This window comes from Trachurus trachurus (genome assembly GCF_905171665.1).
Source record: "Trachurus trachurus genome assembly, chromosome: 6".
Taxonomy (NCBI): Eukaryota; Metazoa; Chordata; class Actinopteri; order Carangiformes; family Carangidae; genus Trachurus; species Trachurus trachurus.
The window spans coordinates 33,241,828-33,264,279 of record NC_139897.1 but is presented as its reverse complement, the minus strand read 5'-3'; the positions used below and the strand labels follow the sequence as shown (position 1 = coordinate 33,264,279).

The window sequence follows — 22,452 nt, the reverse complement described above, 5'->3', positions numbered from 1 at the left end:
GACTGGATCAAACAAGGAAGTGATTATAGTTTGTCCTCTGTGGATTTTGGTGTGTCTTGATTCTGTGTGTGTGTGTGTGTGTGTGTGTGTGTGTGTGTGTGTGTGTGTGTGTGTGTGTGTGTGTGTGTGTGTGTGTGTGTGTGTGTGTGTGTGTGTGTGTGTGTGTGTGTTACTGGTTTCCCTCTCAGACTGACTGAAGTCCTGAAGATGAGTGGTAAAGTGGAGAAACAGGAGGACAGATCAAAGTCTCTGAAGAGTGACCGGTCCAGAGGAAAACTTCCACTCTTCAGTTCTGGACCTGGACCTGGACCTGGACCTGGACCTGGACCTGGACCTGGACCCAGTTGCTGGTCTGTGAGGAGTGACCGGTCCATGGGACATCTTCCAGAATTCAGTCCTGAAACTGGACCAGGACCCAGTTGCTGGTCTGTGAGGAGTGATCGGTCCATGGGACATCTTCCAGAATTCAGTCCTGGACCTGGACCTGGACCCACCTGCTGGTCTGTGAGGAGTGACCGGTCCATGGGACATCTTCCAAAATTCAGTCTTGAAACTGGACCAGGACCCAGTTGCTGGTCTGTGAGGAGTGACCGGTCCATGGGATATCTTCCAGAATTCAGTCCTGGACCTGGACCTGGACCTGTACCTGGACCCACCTGCTGGTCTGTGAGGAGTGACCGGTCCATGGGACATCTTCCAGAATTCAGTCCTGAAACTGGACCTAGACCTGGACCATCAGACCCAAAGTAAGAGACCTGAGCAGCTGTTGGAGGGAATCACTGAACCTCCTTGTAAATGTAACTCTACGTCTCTCTGCTGCTGTGTTTCTAAAGAAAAGCTTCTTCAGTAGGAATCAGTGGAGTCCAGAAAAAGACAGACGGTGTGGAGGAAGAGCAGGACAGAGCAAATATTTAGTCTTGACCAAATATCAGAAACCTGCTGTGATAAACCCTGAGAACTAGGACCGTCTCTCCTGAACTTAATTATTCAGTTGTTTGTTCTACACTGTGAACTTTATTGCTGTCATGTCAGTGACAGTGGTAGATATGGATCAGCTGCAGCCATCAATCAACACTCTGAAACTTTTATTCAGGAAGAAATCAAATATTCACAGTTCACATAACTCACTGAAACATAGAGACGGACTGAAGAACTTGAAGACCTGATCATCACTAAAGTGTCTCAAGTTTAGAGAGCTCAAGCAAATGTTAATACTGACGTGGACTGACGTGTTAAGGTGGACTGATTGATTTCCAAATATCAGTCACATATTTGGTAAAACTCAAGAAAATCATAACTTACCATGAACAATGACTCAGAGTATTGATCAGTGATCAATGTGAAAAAAAAAACATGTTTGTGTTTGCAGAGGTCAGAACCACAGACTGAGAGGAGAGTCTACAGGATCAATCTGTCTGCCCATGAAGAGTGACCGGTCCATGGGACAACCTTGGCGGTTCAGACCTGGACCTGGACCTTCATGGTAAGAGACAGTTTCTACTGTAAACTGAGGTGAAGGTCTGAACCACCTCCCTGCTCTCTTCCTGCTCTTAACAAAGGTGGACCCTCTCTCCCCTCTCCCTTATCTTTCCTGCTTTACTTCTCACGTCTCATCCTGTCTAGTCTCAAACTTTGGGAGCCTCTCTCCGTATTGCTCTCCAAATTTAAAATCATGGAATTGTTCAACTGGTCTCTCAACACAATTGACAGAAAACGAGAAGCTCGGGTTCGGGGGAACCTGTCTGACGGAGCGTTCGCTGCTGGTTACACGATGGACTTGTGGGAGAAGTGGAGGGTCGTGTGCCTGGCGATTCTTTTCGTTGAGGACATTGAGGATATCTACATATTTGGACCCATGATAACAGGCTATCTGCTGATTCGATTATGCATTGCCCTGACGTATCGGAAAATTCGGAGGGCGGTGACAGCAGTCCAAAGGCCCATGAAGCTGCCCGACATGATTGATGGAGTGAGCAGAGCTGTTAGCGCTCAGACTGTGGTCATAAACTGCAACATGGAAAACATCTTGGAGAAGCTTTCGGCTTTGCAAAGGCAAATGGATCAATTTGAAGACCAGAATGGACAAACAGAGTAAGTTGAGTCTATTGAAATGCGACTACTCGCCCTAACCCAAACAATCATAATCTAATCTGCATTCCGACCCCGGCCAAGGCCGCTGCTGGAACAACTCGCCCAGGAGATTGCTGCAGTGAAACGCTCTGTATTCCTATTCCTCCCTCCCTTCTTCACGGACACCTGTTGATTGTTGACTCTGTCTGGGACCTGGGGCCCGTTGTTCGAAAGTAGAATAAAGATATCCAGGATAAGTGGAAAAGCCAGGTTGGACAAAGTCTCATAAATCCATCCTGGCTTAATTGGTTGTTGGAACGCCGAGCCAGGCTGAGGAGGGGTGGCTTTGTCAAGCCAGGTGTAATTTATTCTCTCGTCAGTAGACCACAGAGATTGATCACAGATTCACCGATGAGTGGACAGGTGTGGCCACTTTCCTCCAATCAACAGCGGATCTTGACGTAAGGTGACACACCTCTTAGAAAAAAAAAAAAAAAAGCACCACCGCTGTCGTAAAGCTCAGAGAGAGTGCAGCGGACAACTGCGGACTGATTGAATGTGGAAGTAGCCTAATCCAAAATTATAATCACAATTTAAGTTCCTTTCACAAATTAACAGCTGTGCACTTTGCCTTAATGATGAGCAGTGGAAGTTGATACATTGCACTCATCTCTTATCATCTAAAGTAAAGTTCATACAGCACAAATACAAGTGGCCAAAAGTGCAACAGGTGAAAATTAATTAAATATAAGAACATTATGCAGTCTGATGCTTCAATAAATTGCCGATAACAATGTTCAAATGAGGTGTATAAATTATTTGGAAGGTGCCTGCTCAAACAATTGTATTCTTGTTTTCTTCCCTCAACCAATATTCGGCCAATATACTGTATTTTGTAACATATTTTATAATAATAAAAATAAATCTATTGCTAATTTTGCTTTTTTTTTTTTTTACTAGTGGTCATAGAAAATATCATAGATGGGTCACAGATATCGAAAATAGTTTGTATTGTCTCAAGAACAGTGTGCACAATTCTGTGCTACAGATTTCACAAACCGTCAGACATCTTTATGCCCTGCATTTGAAGAAGCAGGCAGCGCTCGCAGATGCAATGATTCAGTGTGAGAAGCAAATGAATAGCCCTAATTATGAAAAAAAGAAAAGAAAAAAAACCTAATAAATATTGTAAATGTTTCATGTTATTTGATTATTGTAAATGTATTTAGTTTGTTTAGAAATCAGGCCAATATGTAGGGTACATAACATGGAATAACTGTATAAAACATTGATTTCTGATCAGAGTGACTGCTGACTTCACAGATAAAGACAACAGAATCAACTTAGCCTGGCTGTTAGCCTGGTCTGGAGCAGGCTAGCTGCAGAGAATAAATCACCATAGTAACTTGACCAGGATAAAGGTATCCAGCTTTCGAACAACCAAGTTCAGGCTAAATTCAAACAGGATAACCAACATATCCTGGCTTAATCCCTTATCTAGGTTTCGAACAACAGGCCCCAGATCAAGGACGTCTCCAAAGCAACCTGCTGTGTTTTCGCGATGACACCCTGCGAACTGAGGCACTGATTGTGAGGCTAGATGAAGCAACTCTCCAGGCTTATTTACACACACGCATCCATGGACACTCACACACATGCACATATGCACCACACGCCCCTACACCCCCATCCCACGCCTTCGCCGCTTTCACCCCCCAGTGCATATGTATGTATGTGATGCAGAGAGTTAGGTGTGTGAATATTGCACATACACTGGGCCTGATATACTAAAGGTTTGCTTGTATAAAAACGTGTGCTAACTTGATGTCACCCGCAAAAAAATGTGCAAGCCGATCTTCTGAGGACTGCGTCTTTGAAGTGAGCAAAATGGCACGCTGTCCATTTAGCACCTTGGCCTTAATGAATATGGAATATGGGGCGTTTCTGCCCAAGTGATCAAAATACTGGAAGGAGAAAATGCAGATAAGAAATATTAGCACACGCATTATGATTTATCAAACCTGGAGGTAATTGCAGTGATTATGAATGCTTTAAACGTTGATCTGGAGCCAACAACGAGGAGGAGTCACGCAATACCGGCCATGACCAAACTTCTGGCAGCTCTCCATTTCTTTGCGTCTGGTGCATTCCAGCACACGGTTGCCATTTCTGCTGGGGTCTCTCAAAGCAGTTTGTCAGGTGTGCTCTCAGAAGTGTTAAATGCTATGATACGCAGAATGGGCCGGTACATAACATTTCCATCCACGCGGGAAGCACTGAATGAAACCAAACAAGGGTTTTATGCGGTTGCTGACTTCCCAAGAGTAATCGGAGCGGTTGATTGTACTCAGGTGGAAATTGTTCCCCCCTCTACCACTGAGCATGTGTACAGGAGTCGCAAACACCGCCACTCATTAAACGTGCAAGCCATTTGTGACTCCAGAGGAGTCATTATTATTGTTGTGGCAAAATATCCTGGGTCAGTGCACGACTCATTTATCATGAGAAATAGCAATATATTTTCAAAGTTGGGAGATGGCGAGTATGGTGATGGCTGGCTGTTGGGTGAGTAGTTTTATATACTCTATGCTACATAAATCATTTCTCTCATTGAAAAAATTAAACAATGCATTTCATATGTTCCAAAAGTGCATATCCCCTTCATCCCTTCCTCCTGACTCCGATACTCAACCCTACTACTCCGGGAGAGAATCGATACAATAGGGCTCATATACGCACACGGAACATTGTGGAGCGCACTTTTGGGGTGCTGAAAAGCCGGTTCCGGTGTTTGGACCGCACAGGAGGAACGCTACTATACAGCCCCAGGAAAGTGGCTCAAATCATAGTGGTCTGTTGCATTTTCCACAACATTGCATTACACCACGGGTTGGAGCAGGATGTCACTGAAGTTGAGACTGAGGACAATTAGCTTCATGTGGTGCAACATGGCAACGCTGCAGGAATACAGACTTGTGCCGCTTTGATTCGGAATAACTTCATGTGAGCTGTTTGTGGTGTGTATTCGTTTTATTTTCATTCAAAAACAAGAAAATCTGATTTTAAGCATGGAGAACGTGATTAAACATATATTTCAAAAATAAACATAAAGAAATCTGAAATCCAAAAGAAACATTAACAACCACTGTTGCCAATAGAACATTGGTGTGTGCCTCTATTTTTTTATTTTTTTTGCGCCACACACATAGTTTATTGCACTTTTTCTTTTAGGCAGTGTGCGCACTCATCCTGCACACTCAGGCCATCCCTCTCCTGCTCCTGTCTGCTCCAGTCCCTCAGCTCTGGCCTCGATGGAAGAACCGGACACTGCCTGCACCCCAGTTTCAACTCCTCTCGCTAGTGTGTTTATGGCCATTGTTAGGCCAGACACGGCGCTGACCAGCTGTTTTGTGTGCGCAGCAATGGCCCGAGTGTCCCACCGGAGCGCACAAGCCATATTAGATACGGCTTGCACCTCCCATGCAATGGATGATAACCCGTGATCGAGGGCAGCAGACTGCTTTTTCTTTTATCTTGACCACGGTTCTCTTTGTCTTCCCGACAGCATTCACTTAGGCACAGATGCCGCTCCATCTGATTTCCTTTGGTAATGTTCAGATTCCTCTGTTGGAGGTTGTTCAGATGTTTATTTGCCTCTTCTACAAGTACTTCCAAAGTAAATCAAATTCCATAAGTTTTATTGTAAGTTTTCATTGGAGGGACTGGCAAACCTCTCTCAGCTGATCGAACTGTGTTGTGCGCTCACTGTCCCACTACAGTGATGTCATTTTCCAAGAGAATGATTGGTCAGGAGGCGGAATTTTTCTACCTGGTGATCTCAATCTGGAACGTAACCTGCTCCGGACCAGGTTAGCCGTTCAGCACAAGTTACCGTGGAGATGTATCCCGGTAAGAAGTGAACCACCGTCGTAGTACGTAAAACCCAGAGTTAGCCCTGAAGTTACTAGTCTAGTACGAAGAGGGGGGTATCATGCACCCCCCGGAAATATACTTCTAACCAGTGTTTCTAGATTGGAAAAAATGTGTAAAAAATGATGAGCTATGTTAAAAAGTTGTCAGAATGTCCCATGTATCATTTTTATGCAAATTAGTGCCGCCATTATCGAAAAAACCTAATTTCACTATATTTAATTTAATTTAAGTTCCTTTAGTTGTTTAAGAGGGACAGTGTACATCAATGAACATTTTAAAAGAATAAAATGTAAATGCACCCAATTATAGCCAGAAGGCTAATTTCCGTTGGCAGTCCCCCTGCCTGATGGAGCATGGCAATAAAATCTCAGCCAATACTGCAGATATCTGAACAAATAAGGTGTCTAGACCCATGTTTTGGGGGTCAGAGATCACAATAAAACTATTCATAAAGTGATCACATGTTGGTGTCATGCTAGTAAGCAAACCTAACCCTTTTACCAATTACAAGACGCCAATATTGGAGATACCAAATAAGGTGTCTAGACAGAGGTTGTTGTGTGTTTAACCAAGGTTTATTTGGATCAAACATCATAATAGAACTCTTCTTGATGTGACCACTCTTCTCTTTCCCATGCCAGATGAACAGTCAAGTAAATGGTTCTCCACTATGCATCACTCATCATCGTTTTCACTGAAATCATCAGAGTTAAACTCATCCTCTCCTTCCTCTTTCTCCTCCTCTTCCTGTTCATGCTCTCCAGTGTCATGGGGATCAACCAGTGAAGTTGGTAGGATCGGACCACAGGACCACACCGGTTTCAACACTCCTTCATCAGTCTTCATCCATCCCTGCCCCTCATCATAGGGTTTTGGTTTTTCCAGAATAGGTTCATCAGCTTGCTTGTACAAGGCGACACGGTAGTTCACACGTCGGCCATGTGGCTTCAGAGCAGAGTGGCATGGAGGAAGGCGAGCCAGGTCAACCTTAGACTTGCAAGTGAGTTTCTTGTCCTCCCCCACCATGTTGCGTAGCAACTTGGCACGGACAACATCCACTGAAGACTCACAACTCTGTCCAGACATCAGACAGGTGAATTGCTCCAACTGCCTCAGCATATCAGGCTTGACACTCTAGCAGTCACTGAGTTGTCTGAATACGTGAAATTGGGGATTCTTCTTCAAGGGCCCCACCTTCCGGGGCGTCGAGTGGCGCAGTGGGTTAAGCAGGCGCCCCATATATTGAGGCTATAGTCCTCGTGCAGGCGGCCCTGGTTTGAATCCCACATTGGACGGCCCTTTCCTGCGTGTCATTTCCCCTCTCTCTGCCTCCCTATTTCCTGTCTCTCTCAACTGTACTGTCAAATAAAGGCATGAAAAAGCCAAAAATTATACTTGGCAGTGGTATAGTCTTCTCCAATGATATGAACACATAGAACCCAAGAAGAGTGGTGTGGTGGTCTTCTCCCAGGGATTCTGCAAGCTCGGAGATGTTGAGAAGCTTCCTGGATCTTCACACTGTAGGGGTCTGATGAAGTCAGCTGTAGCAGCCTTGCCCACAGCTTCTGCTCGTACTGTAACACGTCCATCTCAACATCAATGGGGACAGATGCAGCGGAAGCCAGGCAGTAGTAGTATTGCAGAATCCCTGGGAGAAGACCACCGCACCACTCTTCTTGGGTTCTATGTGTTCAGTGGAGAAGACTGTACCAGTGCCATCAAAGGGAGAAGGAAGGTGGGACCCTTGAAGAAGAATCCCAGGTTTCACGTATTCAGTCAACTCAGTGACTGCTGGAGTGTCAAGCCTGAGATGCTGAGGCAGTTGGAGCAATTCACCTGTCTGATGTCTGGACAGAGTCGTGAGTCTTCAGTGGATGTTGTCCGTGCCAAGTTGCTACGCAACATGGTGGGGGAGGACAAGAAACTCAGTTGCAAGTCTAAAGTTGACGTGGCTGGCCTTCCTCCATGCCACTCTGCTCTGAAGCCACATGGCCGACGTGTGAACTACCGTGTCGCCTTGTACAAGCAAGCTGATGAACCTATTCTGGAAAAACCAAAACCCTATGATGAGGGGCAGGGATGGATGAAGACTGATGAAGGAGTGTTGAAACCAGTGTGGTCCTGTGGTCCGATCCTACCAACTTCACTGGTTGATCCCCATGACACTGGAGAGCATGAACAGGAAGAGGAGGAGAAAGAGGAAGGAGAGGATGAGTTTAACTCTGATGATTTCAGTGAAAACGATGATGAGTGATGCATAGTGGAGAACCATTTACTTGACTGTTCATCTGGCATGGGAAAGAGAAGAGTGGTCACATCAAGAAGAGTTCTATTATGATGTTTGATCCAAATAAACCTTGGTTAAACACACAACAACCTCTGTCTAGACACCTTATTTGGTATCTCCAATATTGGCGTCTTGTAATTGGTAAAGGGGTAGGTTTGCTTACTAGCATGCCACCAACATGTGATCACTTTATGAATAGTTTTATTGTGATCTCTGACCCCCAAAACATGGGTCTAGACACCTTATTTGTTCAGATATCTGCAATATTGGCTGAGATATAGTGAAATTAGGTTTTTTCGATAATGGCGGCACTAATTTGCATAAAAATGATACCTGGGACATTCTGACAACTTTTTAACATAGCTCATCATTTTTTACACATTTTTTCCAATCTAGAAACACTGGTTAGAAGTATATGTCCGGGGGGTGCATGATACCCCCCTCTTCGTACTAGACTATGGCCCAATTCCGATTCTATTTTTTCATCCCTATACCCCTACCCCTAGCCCTTAACCCTTGCCCTTGAAACGGAGCTACAAGGAGTAGGGTTGAAAGTCAACCCCTACGAATTGGGACACCACTTCAACAATCACATACGTCGTCTCTGCTGGCTTTCACATAAGCAGACGTGACGAGCTTTTGCCACAAATCCTCTATTCAGAACCACGTTAACTTAATAAAATAAAATAAAATTTAATGAAGAATGATCGGTTCATTGTAAAACATTTATTTATTGATGGAAATGTGGTGATTTATGTATAGGCTACAGATCCCCCAGGCAGTGCTGCTCCTGTGTCCAAAACACATGAAGCTTCACTTTTAATTCAAACAAATTAATGCGACAATTGTTACATTTCATCAATGAGACGAGCATTTATCTCCTGAAAAGAATGTAACTACGCGGCGGTAAACCTTTAAAACCCTGCGGGTAAGTTAATTAGCGGTCGTCTTTTCTACCGGTACGAGGTCGGGAGGTTGGCCGGCTGACAAGCTCTCCGGGCGGGGTGGTGTCTCCGTGACGAGCCGCTGATCTGCTCCACAGGTGGAGGCTCCACCGTGGAGCTTCACTTCTCCGAAAAACATCGGAGCAAACGTGTAAACAGCCTCCATTGGGATCTAAACAGCTACTTTCTCGCATGAAAAAATATAAAAACTTAACAAAATGACGTAATAACCGCGCTACAGTGAGAAATAAAACAGCTGCCGGTTGCCGCAAGATGCATTCTGGGAAACTTGCCATAGCCCTCGGTCCGTAGTGTGCCCCTGAAAAATCTCCGTTTCGAGGGCGAGATAGCCCTACCACTTCCCCCTAACCCTCGTCTGAACCAGAATTGGGACACCCCTACCACTTCACGTGAACGCGCAAAACGAAGGGTTAGGGCCAAGGGCTAGGGCTAAGGGGAGAATCGGAATTCGGCCTATACCTCAATAATCTCAAATCCTGCTTCGTAGGACAGGCCTCATGTCTTCATTCAGCTCATCTCTCTACACTCATCTGCCTCTACTTTCTCTCTTTCTGCTCCTCTGCTTACTAAAGCCCCGCCCCCTTGAGGAGGTTAACCAATCAGAGCGAAGATGTGGACATGTTGTTGTGACATGTTGTTGATCCAGAAATGTCTTGACAGGAGGAAGAGTGGTGTCTGTGGTCTCTGTCAGGACGTCCTGAAGGATCCAGTCTCCACCAGCTGTGGACACCGGTTCTGCAGACAGTGCTTCACCTCAGACTGGGACCAGTCTGGTTCTTCTGGACCCCCCTCCTGTCCCCAGTGTGGACAAAGACCCAGAACCAGAGGTGGGTTGCAGACAGCCAATCAGAGCAGCTGTGTACAAAGTGAGACTGAACATCTGTCTGCTGATGTGGTCATTTGTGAAACCAGGACCTGTTGTTTTCTCCAGAGTCATTGTTCCATCACACAGCACTGACATTTAAGATGATGATTCAAACCTTCTCTTTGTTGTCTGTAGTTTTTCTGTAGCTGATGAAATAATCTGATCAGATTGCCAGACTCTCTGTCTTCAGTCTGACTCTGTCTCTTCTCTCTCAGCAGATCGTGGTCTGCAGGAGGTTTTAGATCAACATAAGATCAGTCTGAGGAGCAGATGTGAACGAGTGACTGAAGGAACAGAGGCAACAGGAAGTGGAACAGGAAGTGGAACCCTCCTCAACACGATCTACACTGAGCTCTACATCACAGAGGGACAGAGTGAAGAGGTTAATACCCAACATGAGGTGAGACAGCTGGAGACAACATCCAAGAAGAAGACCCTCCATGACACTCCAATCAAGTGCAACGACATCTTTAAAACCTTACCTGTCCAACAGAGAGAGGACGTCTCTACAGTCTCACCTGTCCAACAGAGAGAGGACGTCTCTACGTTCTCACCTGTCCAACAGAGACCCATCAGAGTGGTTCTGACCAACGGCGTCGCTGGCGTTGGAAAAACCTTCTCGGTGCAGAAGTTCACTCTGGACTGGGCCGAGGGCTTGGAGAACCAAGATGTCAGTCTGCTGGTTCCTCTTTCGTTCAGGGAGCTGAACCTGATCAGAGATCAGCGGTTGAGTCTTCTCAGGCTGCTCCATGTTTTCCATCCAACATTACAGAAGGTCACAGCAGAGCAGCTGGCTGTCTGTAAACTTCTCTTCATCTTTGACGGCCTGGATGAAAGCCGACTGTCACTGGACTTCAACAACAGGGAGGTTGTGTCTGATGTCACACAGACGTCATCAGTCAACGTGCTGCTGACAAACCTCATCCAGGGGAATCTGCTTCCCTCGGCTCTGGTCTGGATCACCTCCAGACCTGCAGCAGCCAATCAGATCCCTCCTACATGTGTCGACAGGGTAACAGAGGTCCGAGGCTTCACTGACGCCCAGATGGAGGAGTACTTCAGGAGGAGGTCGAGTGATGAAGATCTGTCCAGCAGAATCATCTCACACATCAAGACGTCCAGGACCCTCCACATCATGTGTCAAGTCCCAGTCTTCTGCTGGATCAGTGCTACAGTTCTGGAGCACATGTTGACCACAGACCAGAGAGGACAGCTGCCCAAGACCACAACTGACTTGTTCTCACACTTCCTGCTGGTCCAGACAAAGAGGAAGAAGAACAAGTACGGTGAAGGACATGAGACGAGTCCACAGGAGCTGACGAAGGCCGACAGAGAAGTTCTTCTGAAGCTGGGGAGGCTGGCATTTGAACAGCTGGAGGAAGGAAACATCATGTTCTACCAAGAAGACCTGGAGCAGTGTGGTCTGGATGTCACAGAGGCCTTGGTGAACTCAGGACTCTGTACTGAGATCTTCAAAAGAGAGAGTGTGATCTTCCAGAAAACAGTCTACTGCTTTGTTCATCTGAGTGTTCAAGAGTTTCTGGCTGCAGTCTACATGTTCCACTGTTTCACCAACAGGAACACACAGGTCCTCAAGAAGTTCCTGGTAGCGCAAGTTGAGGAACATGATAACAGTGACTTGTCCTCAGTAGAAAAAGACGGTGGCGGCAGTGGCAGTGGCAGCGGCAGCAAAGAAGAAAAAGAAGAAAACTACAAACAGAGAGAGAAACCAAAACAGAAGTCTTTGTTTAAGAAGGTTCAGAATTGTTTTGGATTCAATGCAAGCAGTCCTCCACAGATCAATAAAAGTCCTCCACAGATCAATAACAGTCCTCTAACCCTGGATGTCTTCCTGCAGGGAGCCATGCAGAAATCCCTCCTCAGTGGAAATGGTCACCTGGACCTGTTTGTTCGCTTCCTTCATGGCCTCTCTCTGGAGTCCAACCAGAGGCTGTTAGGAGGTCTGCTGGGTCAGACAGACAACAGTCCAGAAACCATCCAGAGAACCATCTACAACCTCAAGTGGATTGAGACTGATTACATCTCTCCTGACAGAAGCATCAACATCTTCCACTGTCTGACGGAGATGAAGGACCAGTCAGTTCATCAGCAGATCCAACAGTTCCTCAAGTCAGAGAACAGATCAGAGAAGAGACTCTCTGGGATCCAGTGTTCAGCTCTGGCCTACATGCTGCAGATGTCAGAGCAGGTTCTGGACGAGTTGGACCTGGAGAAGTACAAGACATCATTGGATGGACGACGGAGACTGATCCCAGCTGTAAGGAACTGCGGGAAGGCTCGGTGAGTCCAGACATAATCAATATAATTATTGATCAGTAGTTTAGATCAGTAGTTAACATAAACAGAGTTTTTCTTCTTTTTTTTCTCATTATTTTTAGTTTGACTTTGAAAACATCACATGAGGGATAATATAGATTGAGCAGGCTTTGCTTCAGGGTCCCGTCCATCCTGTGAGAGTGATGACGATCATTGTCTCCTGTCAAACTCAGTCAGAGAAGATGAGCTGAAGCTCAGATGTTCATCACATCATCACGTCCTGTCATCAGATGTGTTTTTACTGCAGCTTTCATCTGATTTGATTCTGACACATTTGATATTTTCTCTCTTCACAGACTTGTTGGTTGTAAACTCTCAGAGAGTCACTGTGAAGTCGTGGCCTCAGCTCTGAAGTCCAACCCCTCCCACCTGACAGAACTGGACCTGAGTGGAAACGACCTGAGTGATTCATCAGTGAAGGTTCTGTGTGCTGGACTGGAGAGTCCAAACTGTAGACTGGAGACTCTGAGGTGAGTTCACTGACTGGACCTGTTGGACTTTTGTCTGTGTTCAGTTCAAATGTGTGAAGTTCAGTTTGAAGCAGCGACTGATTGTGACTCCATGTTACTGCAGCTGGTAGAAGGTGAAGGGTCAGAGGTCACTCAGAGGTCAGTGTGGTGATGATGATGATGATGATGATGATGATGATGATGATGATGATGATGATGATGATGATGATGATGATGATGATGATGATGAGCTGGCTCTCAGTGTGCATATCTCTGTTGCTGCCTGATTTGTGTAACAGCCCCCGCCATCTTGGACTGACCTGAGTGAAAACTACCTGCAGGATTCAGGAGTGCTCACAGACCAAGACCACCTTTTCCCCACAATCCATGTCGTCCTGACATCAGCTGTTATTAACACACAACTCAGATCAATAACAGGATCACATATTGGAGCACCGCTCACATCACACAACAAAGGACCTCCATGTGAACTCTCTGTGGGAACTTACTGCACATGTGCAAACAGCCACATACACACCGTACTGACAGAAGAGGCAGAGCAGCTCTGGGCCTTCTCTCTGTAATACTACACATGGCTGAGTGGTTTGTGCAACTGCTGCCTGGACAGAAGCTAGCTCTGTTTACTGGCTTTTATTAGACCATGGAAATCACCACATTCTGACACATTGAACTTGTAGTAAAGTTATCTGAAAGTCAAAAAGAATACAACTTTAGATGAAGTGAATAAATCAAATCCCTGACTGCACATCACTGGTTTTTAGTCCAGTCTGTGTTGAAGCAGCAGCAGCTTCTCATGAATATTAATGAGCTGTTTTCTCTCTATTACCCCTTTCCCACTGGCCAAAAAACCCGTTTAAACCCGCTAACAATCGGCTTTTGGTGGCAGTGGGAAAGGCACACTGAGCCGCGTCGACGCGGGTCAAACGACTCGGCAAGCGACGCGGGTTAAAATCGACTCGGCTCTGCTCGGCTTGCAGTGGAACCCGCTAATTTATGTGATGACACTGAACGTTACGTGACGCCACGTCATCGCGCCGGTCGCGTCTCTTATCACGTACCAAAACAAAGCTCCGTTCTCATTCGAGACTGGGATCAAAACATCAAAGAACACTGACTGAAAACGATTGAAAAAAAAGAAAAGAAACAACAGTGTGTTTAACTGACGTGTTGTGCCGCGGACGAACCGTCATATGGCCGCGGCAGACTTGCTGTCCTCCGCGGTCCTGGTGCTCCGCAGGTCGGCCATACGCCTCGTCTGCCTCGGCCGACAGACCTCCGCGGCAGGCATGACTCGCACCGCGGAGAGCGGGGCAACATGGTTGCTCTGTCTGATCCCCCCGCAGGGGGTCAGACTCGCCTTATTTTGGTCAGTGGGAAAGGGGCCAAATGCCGATTGTTAGCGGGTCGACCCGTGTTTAAAAAACCTGCGTCGACCCGCTACTTTTAGTGGGAAAACGGCTTATGTGACTGTTTAACCTGCTTCCTGTTGCTTCAGCTGTTGGACTTTGATTTTCTCAACTTGTTCTTTCTGAAGCTTCTTCAGCTCTGAACAGATGATGAGACACTGAACGCTGTCAACAAGGAGCTTTGTCCTCAACTCACTGATTTTATTCTTTATTCAGATTGGAGTACTGCAGTTTGTCAGAGATCAGCTGTTCTTCTCTGGTCTCAGCTCTGAAGTCCGACCCCTCCCACCTGAGAGAACTGGACCTGAGTCAGAACTACAAGCTGCAGGATTCAGGAGTGAAGCATCTGAGTGGTTTTCTGGAGTGTCCAGACTGTAGACTGGAGACTCTGAGGTCAGTTCACTGACTGTTACTGTTGTAGATCTTAGATCTTTGATCCACAACTGAACCTGATTGATCTTCACTCAGAACTTGAATCATTGACTTTGATGTCATGAATGAAGGACGTTTGAAATAGTTGTTGTCTCATGTTTCCACTTGTTCTTCTCTCACACTGACAATGACTCTTCACTTTCAGCTCATTTCACTCAGTCTGATCAATAATCAATGATCTGATCACTTTACGTGTGTGTGTGTGTGTGTGTGTGTGTGTGTGTGCATGATCTTCATCTCATCTTCTTCTTTTATTCTTTATTCAGATTGATTAACTGCAGTTTGTCAGACATCAGCTGTTCTTCTCTGGTCTCAGCTCTGAAGTCCAACCCCTCCAACCTGAGAGAACTGCAGCTGGGTGGAAACAACTTCCTGAGCTCTTCAGCTCTGCAGCAGCTTCATGATATTGTGAAGAGTCCAGACTTTCGACTGGAGACTCTGTTATGAGTCTGATCTGTAGCTGTTTCCACAGCTGATGAGACTGTGGGAGTGAAATAAAGTGTAAAGTGCAGCAGGTGAACCTGTCAGGATGTGACATCATCACACATGACATCATCTATGACATCACAGACTCAGAAAACGCTGCAGCAGCTTCAATGTGTCAATCATCAGTGATCCAGTCACAGGTAAAGGTGTTGAGTCAAACAGGAACAATGAGCTTCACCTGTCACTCAAGTACAGGAAGTACTTTTACTCCACTAACTCCAAACTAAATACTTTTACTGTGATACTGTCATTATAGAAACTTTTACTCTGCTCCTATATTATAGTATTCACTGTGATACCTTGTAGGAAGTACTTTTACTGAGATGCTGTATCTACAGAAACTTCTCTTATTGTTGTACTGTAAATACATGAGTTATTTTTACTGTGTTACTGTAAGTACAGGGAGTATTTTTACTGTGGTACTGTAAATAAAGGATACCTTATGAAGTACAATTACTCTGTTTCTGAAAATACTTTTACTCTGGTACTGTAAATGTGATAAGTATCCACTGTGATACCTTGAAAGAAGTACTTTTACTCTTATGCTGTTTACAGTAACTACTTTTATTGTTGTACTATAAAAACATCAAGTACTTTTACTTTGGTACTGTAACTAAAGGATACCTTATATAAAGTACTTTAACTCTGATACTCTATCTACAGGAAATACCTTTATTTTTATATTATTACATATGGCTCATTAAGTAGTTTTACTGTGTTACAGTAACTACAGTAGTAGTAGGAGGAGACGCTCAGAGAGAAAGTCAGGAGGAGGTGGAGGAGGAGGAGGAGGAGGAGGAGGAGGAGAAGGAGGAGAAGGAAGAAGAGGAGGTGGATGAAGAGGAGGGAGGAGGAGGAATAGAAGGACAAAGAGGAGGAGGAGGGAGAAGAGAAGGAGGTGGGAGAAGAGAAGGGAGGAGGTGGAGAAGGAGGAGGAGGAAGAGGGAGAAGAGGAGGGAGGATGAGGAAGAGGAGAAAGAGGAGGGGGGAGGGGGAGGAGAAGGAGGAGGGAGAAGAGGAGGGAGGAGGTGGAGAAGGAGGAGGAGGAAGAGGGAGGACGTGGAGGAGGAGGAGGAGGAGGAGGAGGAGGAGGAGAAAGAGGAGGGAGAAGGGGAGGGGGAGAAGGAGGAGGAGGAAGAGGAGAAAGAGGAGGGGGAGAGGAGGGAGGAAGAGGAGAAAGAAGAGGGAGAAGAGGGGGGAGGAGGGGGAGGAGGAGGAAGAGGAGAAAGAGGAGGGAGAAGAGGAGGGAGGAGGTGGAGGAAGAGGAGGAGGAAGAGGAGAAAGAGGAGGGAGGAGGTGGAGGAGGAGGAAGAGGAGAAAGAAGAGGAGGGAGAAGAGGAGGGGGAGAAGGAGGAGGGAGAAGAGGAGGGAGGAGGGGGAGAAGGAGGAGGAGGAAGAGGCGGAGGGAGGAGGTGGAGGAGGGAGAAGAGGAGGAGGTGGAGGAGTAGGAGGAGGAGGAAGAGGAGGAGGTAATTTTTACTGTGTTACTGTAAGTACAGGGAGTACTTTTACTTTGGTACTGTAACTAAAGGATACCTTATATAAAGTACTTTAACTCTGATACTCTATCTACAGGAAATACCTTTATTTTTATATTACTACATATGGCTCATTAAGTAGTTTTACTGTGTTACAGTAACTACAGTGAAGAACTGTTTACTTTGGTACTATTAATACAGTAAGTGTTTATAATATTGTAACTACAGGAAGTACTTTTGCTGTGGAACTTTAAGTACTGTGAAGTAAAAATATCACTAACTTTTCTCTCCAAAAGAAAGAAAAACAAACATCTCTTATCATAACTTTATTGACACAAACTCTAAACTGAAAAAGCAAATCTCATATTGTCTCTGCACAAAGACAACAAAGAGCTTTTTAACTGTGAAAACAGTTCAACCTGTTCAAGAGTTGTGTTTGGGCAACACGGCCACACAACAGGAGAAACACTGAAATAGTTTATTCTTGTCCACATCAGAGTGAAGTTATTAACTTTACTGATTATCCATCTGATTATCTGTCCTGCTGCGAGCGCTCAGCTTCTTTCAGTGGCCTCCACAGACTGTAGAGAGAAGTAAAACATCCCATAATGAGCTCCTGACGCTGGGCTCAACAGGTGAGGAGCGAATTCCCTCAGCTGAACGTCTGTAGGAGGAGACGCTCAGAGAGAAAGTCAGGAGGAGGAGGAGGAGGAGGAGGAGGAGGAAGAGGAGAAGGGGGAAGAGGAGGTGGAGGAGGACAAGGAAGTGGAGGGGGAGGAGGAGAAGGAGGAGGAGGAGGAGAAAGAGGAAGGAGGAACTGGAGGAGGTGGGAGGAGGAAGAGGAGAAGGGGGAAGAGGAGGTGGAAGAGGACAAGGAAGAGGAGGGGGAGGAGGAGAAGAGGAGGAGGTGGATGAAGAGGAGGGAGGAGGAGGAAGAGAAGGACAAAGAGGAGGAGGAGGGAGAAGAGAAGGAGGAGGAGGTGGAGGAAGAGGAGAAAGAGGAGGGAGGAGGGCGAGGAAGAGGGAGAAGAGGAGGGAGGAGGGGGAGAAGGAGGAGGAAGAGGAGTAGGAAGCGGAAGAGGAGGGAGAAGCGGAGGGAAGAGGTGGAGGAAGAGGAGAAAGAGGAGGGAGAAGAGGAGGGAGGAGGAGGAGGAGGAAGAGGAGAAAGAGGAGGGCGAGGAGGAGGAGGAAGAGCAGGAGGAGGAGGAGGAGGAGGAGGAAGAAGAGGAGGAGGGAGAAGAGGAGGGAGGAGGAGGAAGCGGAGAAAGAGGAGGGAGAGGAGGAGGGAGAAGAAGAGGGAGGAGGGGGAGGAGGAAGAGGAGGGAGGAGGAGGGAGAAGAGGAGGCAGGAGGGGGAGGAGGAAGAGGAGGGGGAGAAGGAGGAGGGAGAAGAGGAGGGAGGAGGAGGAGGGAGAAGAGGAGGGAGGAGGGGGAGGAGGAAGAGGAGAAAGAGGAGGGCGAGGAGGAGGAGGAAGAGCAGGAGGAGGAGGAGGAGGAAGAAGAGGAGGAGGGAGAAGAGGAGGGAGGAGGAGGAAGCAGAGAAAGAGGAGGGAGAGGAGGAGGGAGAAGAAGAGGGAGGAGGGGGAGGAGGAAGAGGAGGGGGAGAAGGAGGAGAAAGAAGATGAGAAGGAGGTGGAGGAGGAGGACGACACAAACACACTCTTGTATCTTTCAAATAAATGTCGTCACTCTGGTGAAAAACTCTCTCCGGTCCTCACAACGTAGTAAGAACAAGAACACACACACACACACACACATGAAGCCTCGGTCTGATCCGACGTCAGGAGACGAGCAGCGTCAGATCACCTGACTCACCTGAACGTGACGTGAGTCGTCCTCACCGTCACCAACGTGCACTGAAACAGACGGAGGAGAAGATCCACTTCACTGGAGTCTGAGAAAAAACGGTTTCCTTGAACGCAGCCTGAAGAGTCATGAGTTATTAAACCAGGACACAAACTCATTCACAAAACCTGACGAAGCTTCAGACATGTGAACACAGCGACACCTGGTGGTCGATCAGAGTTACAGCAGCTTTTTACACATCACTGACTTCACTGTGTCAATCTGGTCTCAGAGTTATTAGATCTAGATAATTAATGTTTAATGGTTATTAGTGTCGTTTACATGTGACGCTGTTAATGAGCTACAAACGATGGGACGTGATTGGACAATAAAACATCATCAAAATACAACTTCACTACAGTAAAGGAAGGAGAGAGGAGAGAGAGAAGAGGGAGAGGAGAGAAAGAGGAGGGGGAGAAAGAGAGCGTAGAGAGAGGGAGGGGAAAAGGAGAGACAGAGGGATGGAGGCAGAGAGAAAGAAGGAGAGGATAGAGAGAGAGAAGAGAGATGAAGAGGGGGAGGAGAGAGGGAGAGAAGGGGGGAAAGAGAGAGAGAGGGAGACAGGAAGAGACTTAGAGGAGCCAGAGAGAAAGAGGATAGAGAGAGGGAGGGAAGAGAGAGAGGCAGGGAGGGAGGGGAGAGACTTAGAGGGGGGGAAAGAGAAAGATGGAGAGGAGAGAGAGATTTAGAGAAAGGGAGGGAGGAGAGAGAAGGGGGGAGAAAGAGAGCGTAGAGAGAGGGGAGAAAAGGAGAGACAGAGAAAGAAGGAGAGGATAGAGAGAAAGAAGAGAGAGGAAGAAGGGGGAGGAGAGAGAGGGGGAGACAGGGAAAGACTTAGAGGGAGGGAGGAAGGGCAGAGAGAAAGAGGGAGAGGAGAGAGAGAGGGGGAGGGAAGGGAAGAGAGGGAGAGAGAAGAGGGAGGGAGGGGGAGAGACTTAGGGAGGGGGCAGAGAGAAAGAGGGAGAGGATAGAGGAAGTGGGGGAGGAGAGGGAGAGAAGGGGGAGAAAGAGAGCGTAGAGAGAGGGGGAGACAGGGAGAGACTTAGAGGGAGGGAGGAAGAGAAAGAGAAAGGAGAGAGAGGGGAGGAGGGAAGAGGAGAGAGAGAGAGAAGGGGGGGGGGGGAAGCGAGAGGGGGAGGAGAGAAGAGAGACCTTTGACCTTTAACTTTCCCTTTAATTCATCAAATACTTCACCTCCATAAAAGCAGAAGCACCAAATCAGCCACATACAGATCAACAGCAGCAACATGAACAAACATTCTCCTCCTCCTCCACCTCCCCCCTCCTGCTCCTCCTCCAACTCCTCCCTCCTATTCCTCCTTCCTCCTCCTCCTCCCCCTCCTATTCCTCCTTCCTCATCCTCCTCCTCCTCCTCTTCCTCCTCCTCCTCTTTCTCCTCTGAACACATCAGGTCCACTGTAGCAAGTAGCCGTCCTGAACCAATCAGAGAGAGGGATGAAAATAATGCTGATAATGTGATTGGCCACCAGTGACACGCCCACTTGTTACACATGATAATTTATTCTTTCTAATCCCAGAGTCAGAGATGAACTCAGCACAATCAGCTTCTGTTCCCCACAGAAAAACACCTGTAAGATGTGTGTGTGTGTGTGTGTGTGTGTGCGTGCGTGCGTGCGTGTGTGTGTGTGTGTGTGTGTGTGTGTGTGTGTGTGTGTGTGTGTTCTTGTACTTACTACGTTGTGAGGACCGTCGAGAGTTTTTAACCAACAGAGTGAGGACATTTAGGGGAAGTGAGGACATTTTGGCCCGTCCTCATTTTTTCCGAGGGCTTTTGAGGGTTAAGACTTTAGGTTATAATTAGGTTTATATTAGGTTAAGAGTAATGGTTAAGGTTAGGGTAAGGGGCTAGGGAACACATTATGTCAATGAGTGCATTTCTAAAAGGAGTCCATCATGATTCTCCTTGTATCTTCCTGGTTTCTGTGTGGACTTACATTTAGTTGTGGTTGTGTTTTCCATATATGGTCGTGTTGCCAGACCGGGGCGAGTTAAGTTACAACACTGAGACACAAATTAGTTTATGACAACATGTGTGATGAATAAGACAGAGAACAGACTGAGCTGTAACTTGTAGTGGAGTGTCTTTAAATCTCTCAGCAGCTCTTCTACCACAGCTGGATCTCAGCTCACTGTTTATTCATGGTGTCAGAGTTCACCTGTCCATACAGGTGTAATACCAGGAGTTACCCAGCAGGTGGCGCCACTCTACTGTAGAAAGTCACTTCCCTTCTCTCTGTCACCATGAACTTGTGATTTTCTGTAAATGCAGAGGAACTGAAAGAAAATATGTTCAGATGCCATTTTAAAGTGAACGGAGCAGAAGGAGAGAAACTGAAGTCTGAGACGAGTGAGTGTCGACATAACATTTATTATTACATATATTATTGTTATTTTTATTATTGTTTTTGTTGTTATTGTTGTGTCAGAGTGTGAGAGTCAGTGTGTCTGTGTGGACTGTGGAGGGAAGAAGAGTCAGACGTAGTCCGTACATACGTCAGCACATTGTCTCAGATTCACCTCCACACAACTTCTTCAAACTCCGAACAAACATCAAAGGTCAAAGGTCACGGTGACTGGATGAACATGGATTTAATGTCAAAGTACTATGAGTGGTGGAGGTCAACAACTGGATCAGACAAGGAAGTGGTTATAGTTTGTCCTCGTGGATTTGGGTGTGTCTTGATCCCGTGTGTGTGTGTGTGTTACTGGTTTCCCTCTCAGACTGACTGAAGTCCTGAAGATGAGTGTTAATGTGGAGGAACAGGAGGACAGATCAAAGTCTCTGGAGAGTGACCGGTCCAAACATGAACCTCCAGACTCACAGTAAGAGACCAGATAAAAACCTGAAGTGTGTGTGATGTCACAGAAGAGGAAATGTGTGTGTGTGTACACTGATCAGTGTGATGTGAATAAAAACATGTTTGTGTTTGCAGAGGTCAGAACCACAGACTGAGAGCAGAGTCTCCAGGATCCATCTGTCTGTCCATGAAGAGTGACTGGTCCAAATATGCATTTATTGACTTCAAGTCTGGACCTGGACCTCCAGAGTCACAGTAAGAGACCAGATTCAGACCTGTGTGTACTTCATTACCAAATATGCAAATTAAAATGATTTTTCAACATTTTGGCAAATTGGCCCATTGCCATAATCCCTATAGTCATAGCAGTAGGTTCGTTACCTTTAATTGTCGGTGCAAGCTATTTTTAGAACGGCGGAGCAGAGCAGCGAGCTGCTCAGAGCTACGCTACAGAGGCTCATGGGATTTCTTTGTTTCTGTCATCAAACTCATCAAATACACAATCCAACAACTCCAAAACAGCAGGTAAAAAATAATAGTGGAGTGGGATGGGTCGTTGGCCCAAGGGGGGGGGGGGGGGGGGGGGGGGGGGGGTGGAGCGTGCGCCCCTGTCTGTATGCAGAGAACCATGCATGCTAGCGTTTCACCAGCTCTCATCTCTGCCAGTCAGCCTCTCAAACTGCCGCCTCTCTCGCGTGCGGGCGCGTAGACACACGTGACAAAAAAAAACAAAAAGAGGTCAGAACCACAGACTGAGAGCAGAGTCTCCAGGATCCATCTGTCTGTCCATGAGGAGTGACTGGTCCATGGGAAATCGTCCAGAATTCAGTCCTGAACCTGGACCATCAGAGACAAAGTAAGAGACCTGTTACCAAGCTGTGAACTGATTGAACTGTTGCAGTTGAGGTCACTTCCTGTAGAGACAGAACTTCTTATCAGCTGATGAACCTGACAGTGATGTCCAGATGTCTCTGATTAAAGGTCTGTGTTGGACAGAGAGGAAATGGTTTTATAGTGAGCAGCTGTTGGAGGGAATCACTGAACCTCCTTGTAAATGTAA

General features: G+C 46.6%; 2 protein-coding genes across 2 annotated transcripts in view; both read left to right on the top strand.

Annotated features, from left to right (window-relative positions):
* LOC310987540 (NACHT, LRR and PYD domains-containing protein 12-like) overlaps positions 1 to 22,452 on the top strand; it is a 427,459-nt gene that overhangs the window by 335,135 nt on the left and 69,872 nt on the right. Inside the window, exons 4-5 of the mRNA XM_083973848.1 lie at positions 621 to 746; positions 22,129 to 22,248. Of these exons, the coding sequence (XP_083829974.1) occupies positions 621 to 746; positions 22,129 to 22,248 (246 nt within the window). The remainder of the gene's footprint in view (positions 1 to 620; positions 747 to 22,128; positions 22,249 to 22,452) is intronic.
* Positions 1,673 to 15,212, top strand: LOC310987243 (protein NLRC3-like; the record flags this gene model as incomplete). Its single annotated transcript, XM_083973432.1, has 7 exons — positions 1,673 to 2,091; positions 9,916 to 10,072; positions 10,344 to 10,592; positions 10,677 to 12,421; positions 12,754 to 12,927; positions 14,550 to 14,726; positions 15,032 to 15,212. The coding sequence occupies 7 exons, from the start codon at positions 1,673 to 1,675 to the stop codon at positions 15,210 to 15,212; spliced, it is 3,102 nt and encodes a 1,033-aa protein (XP_083829558.1).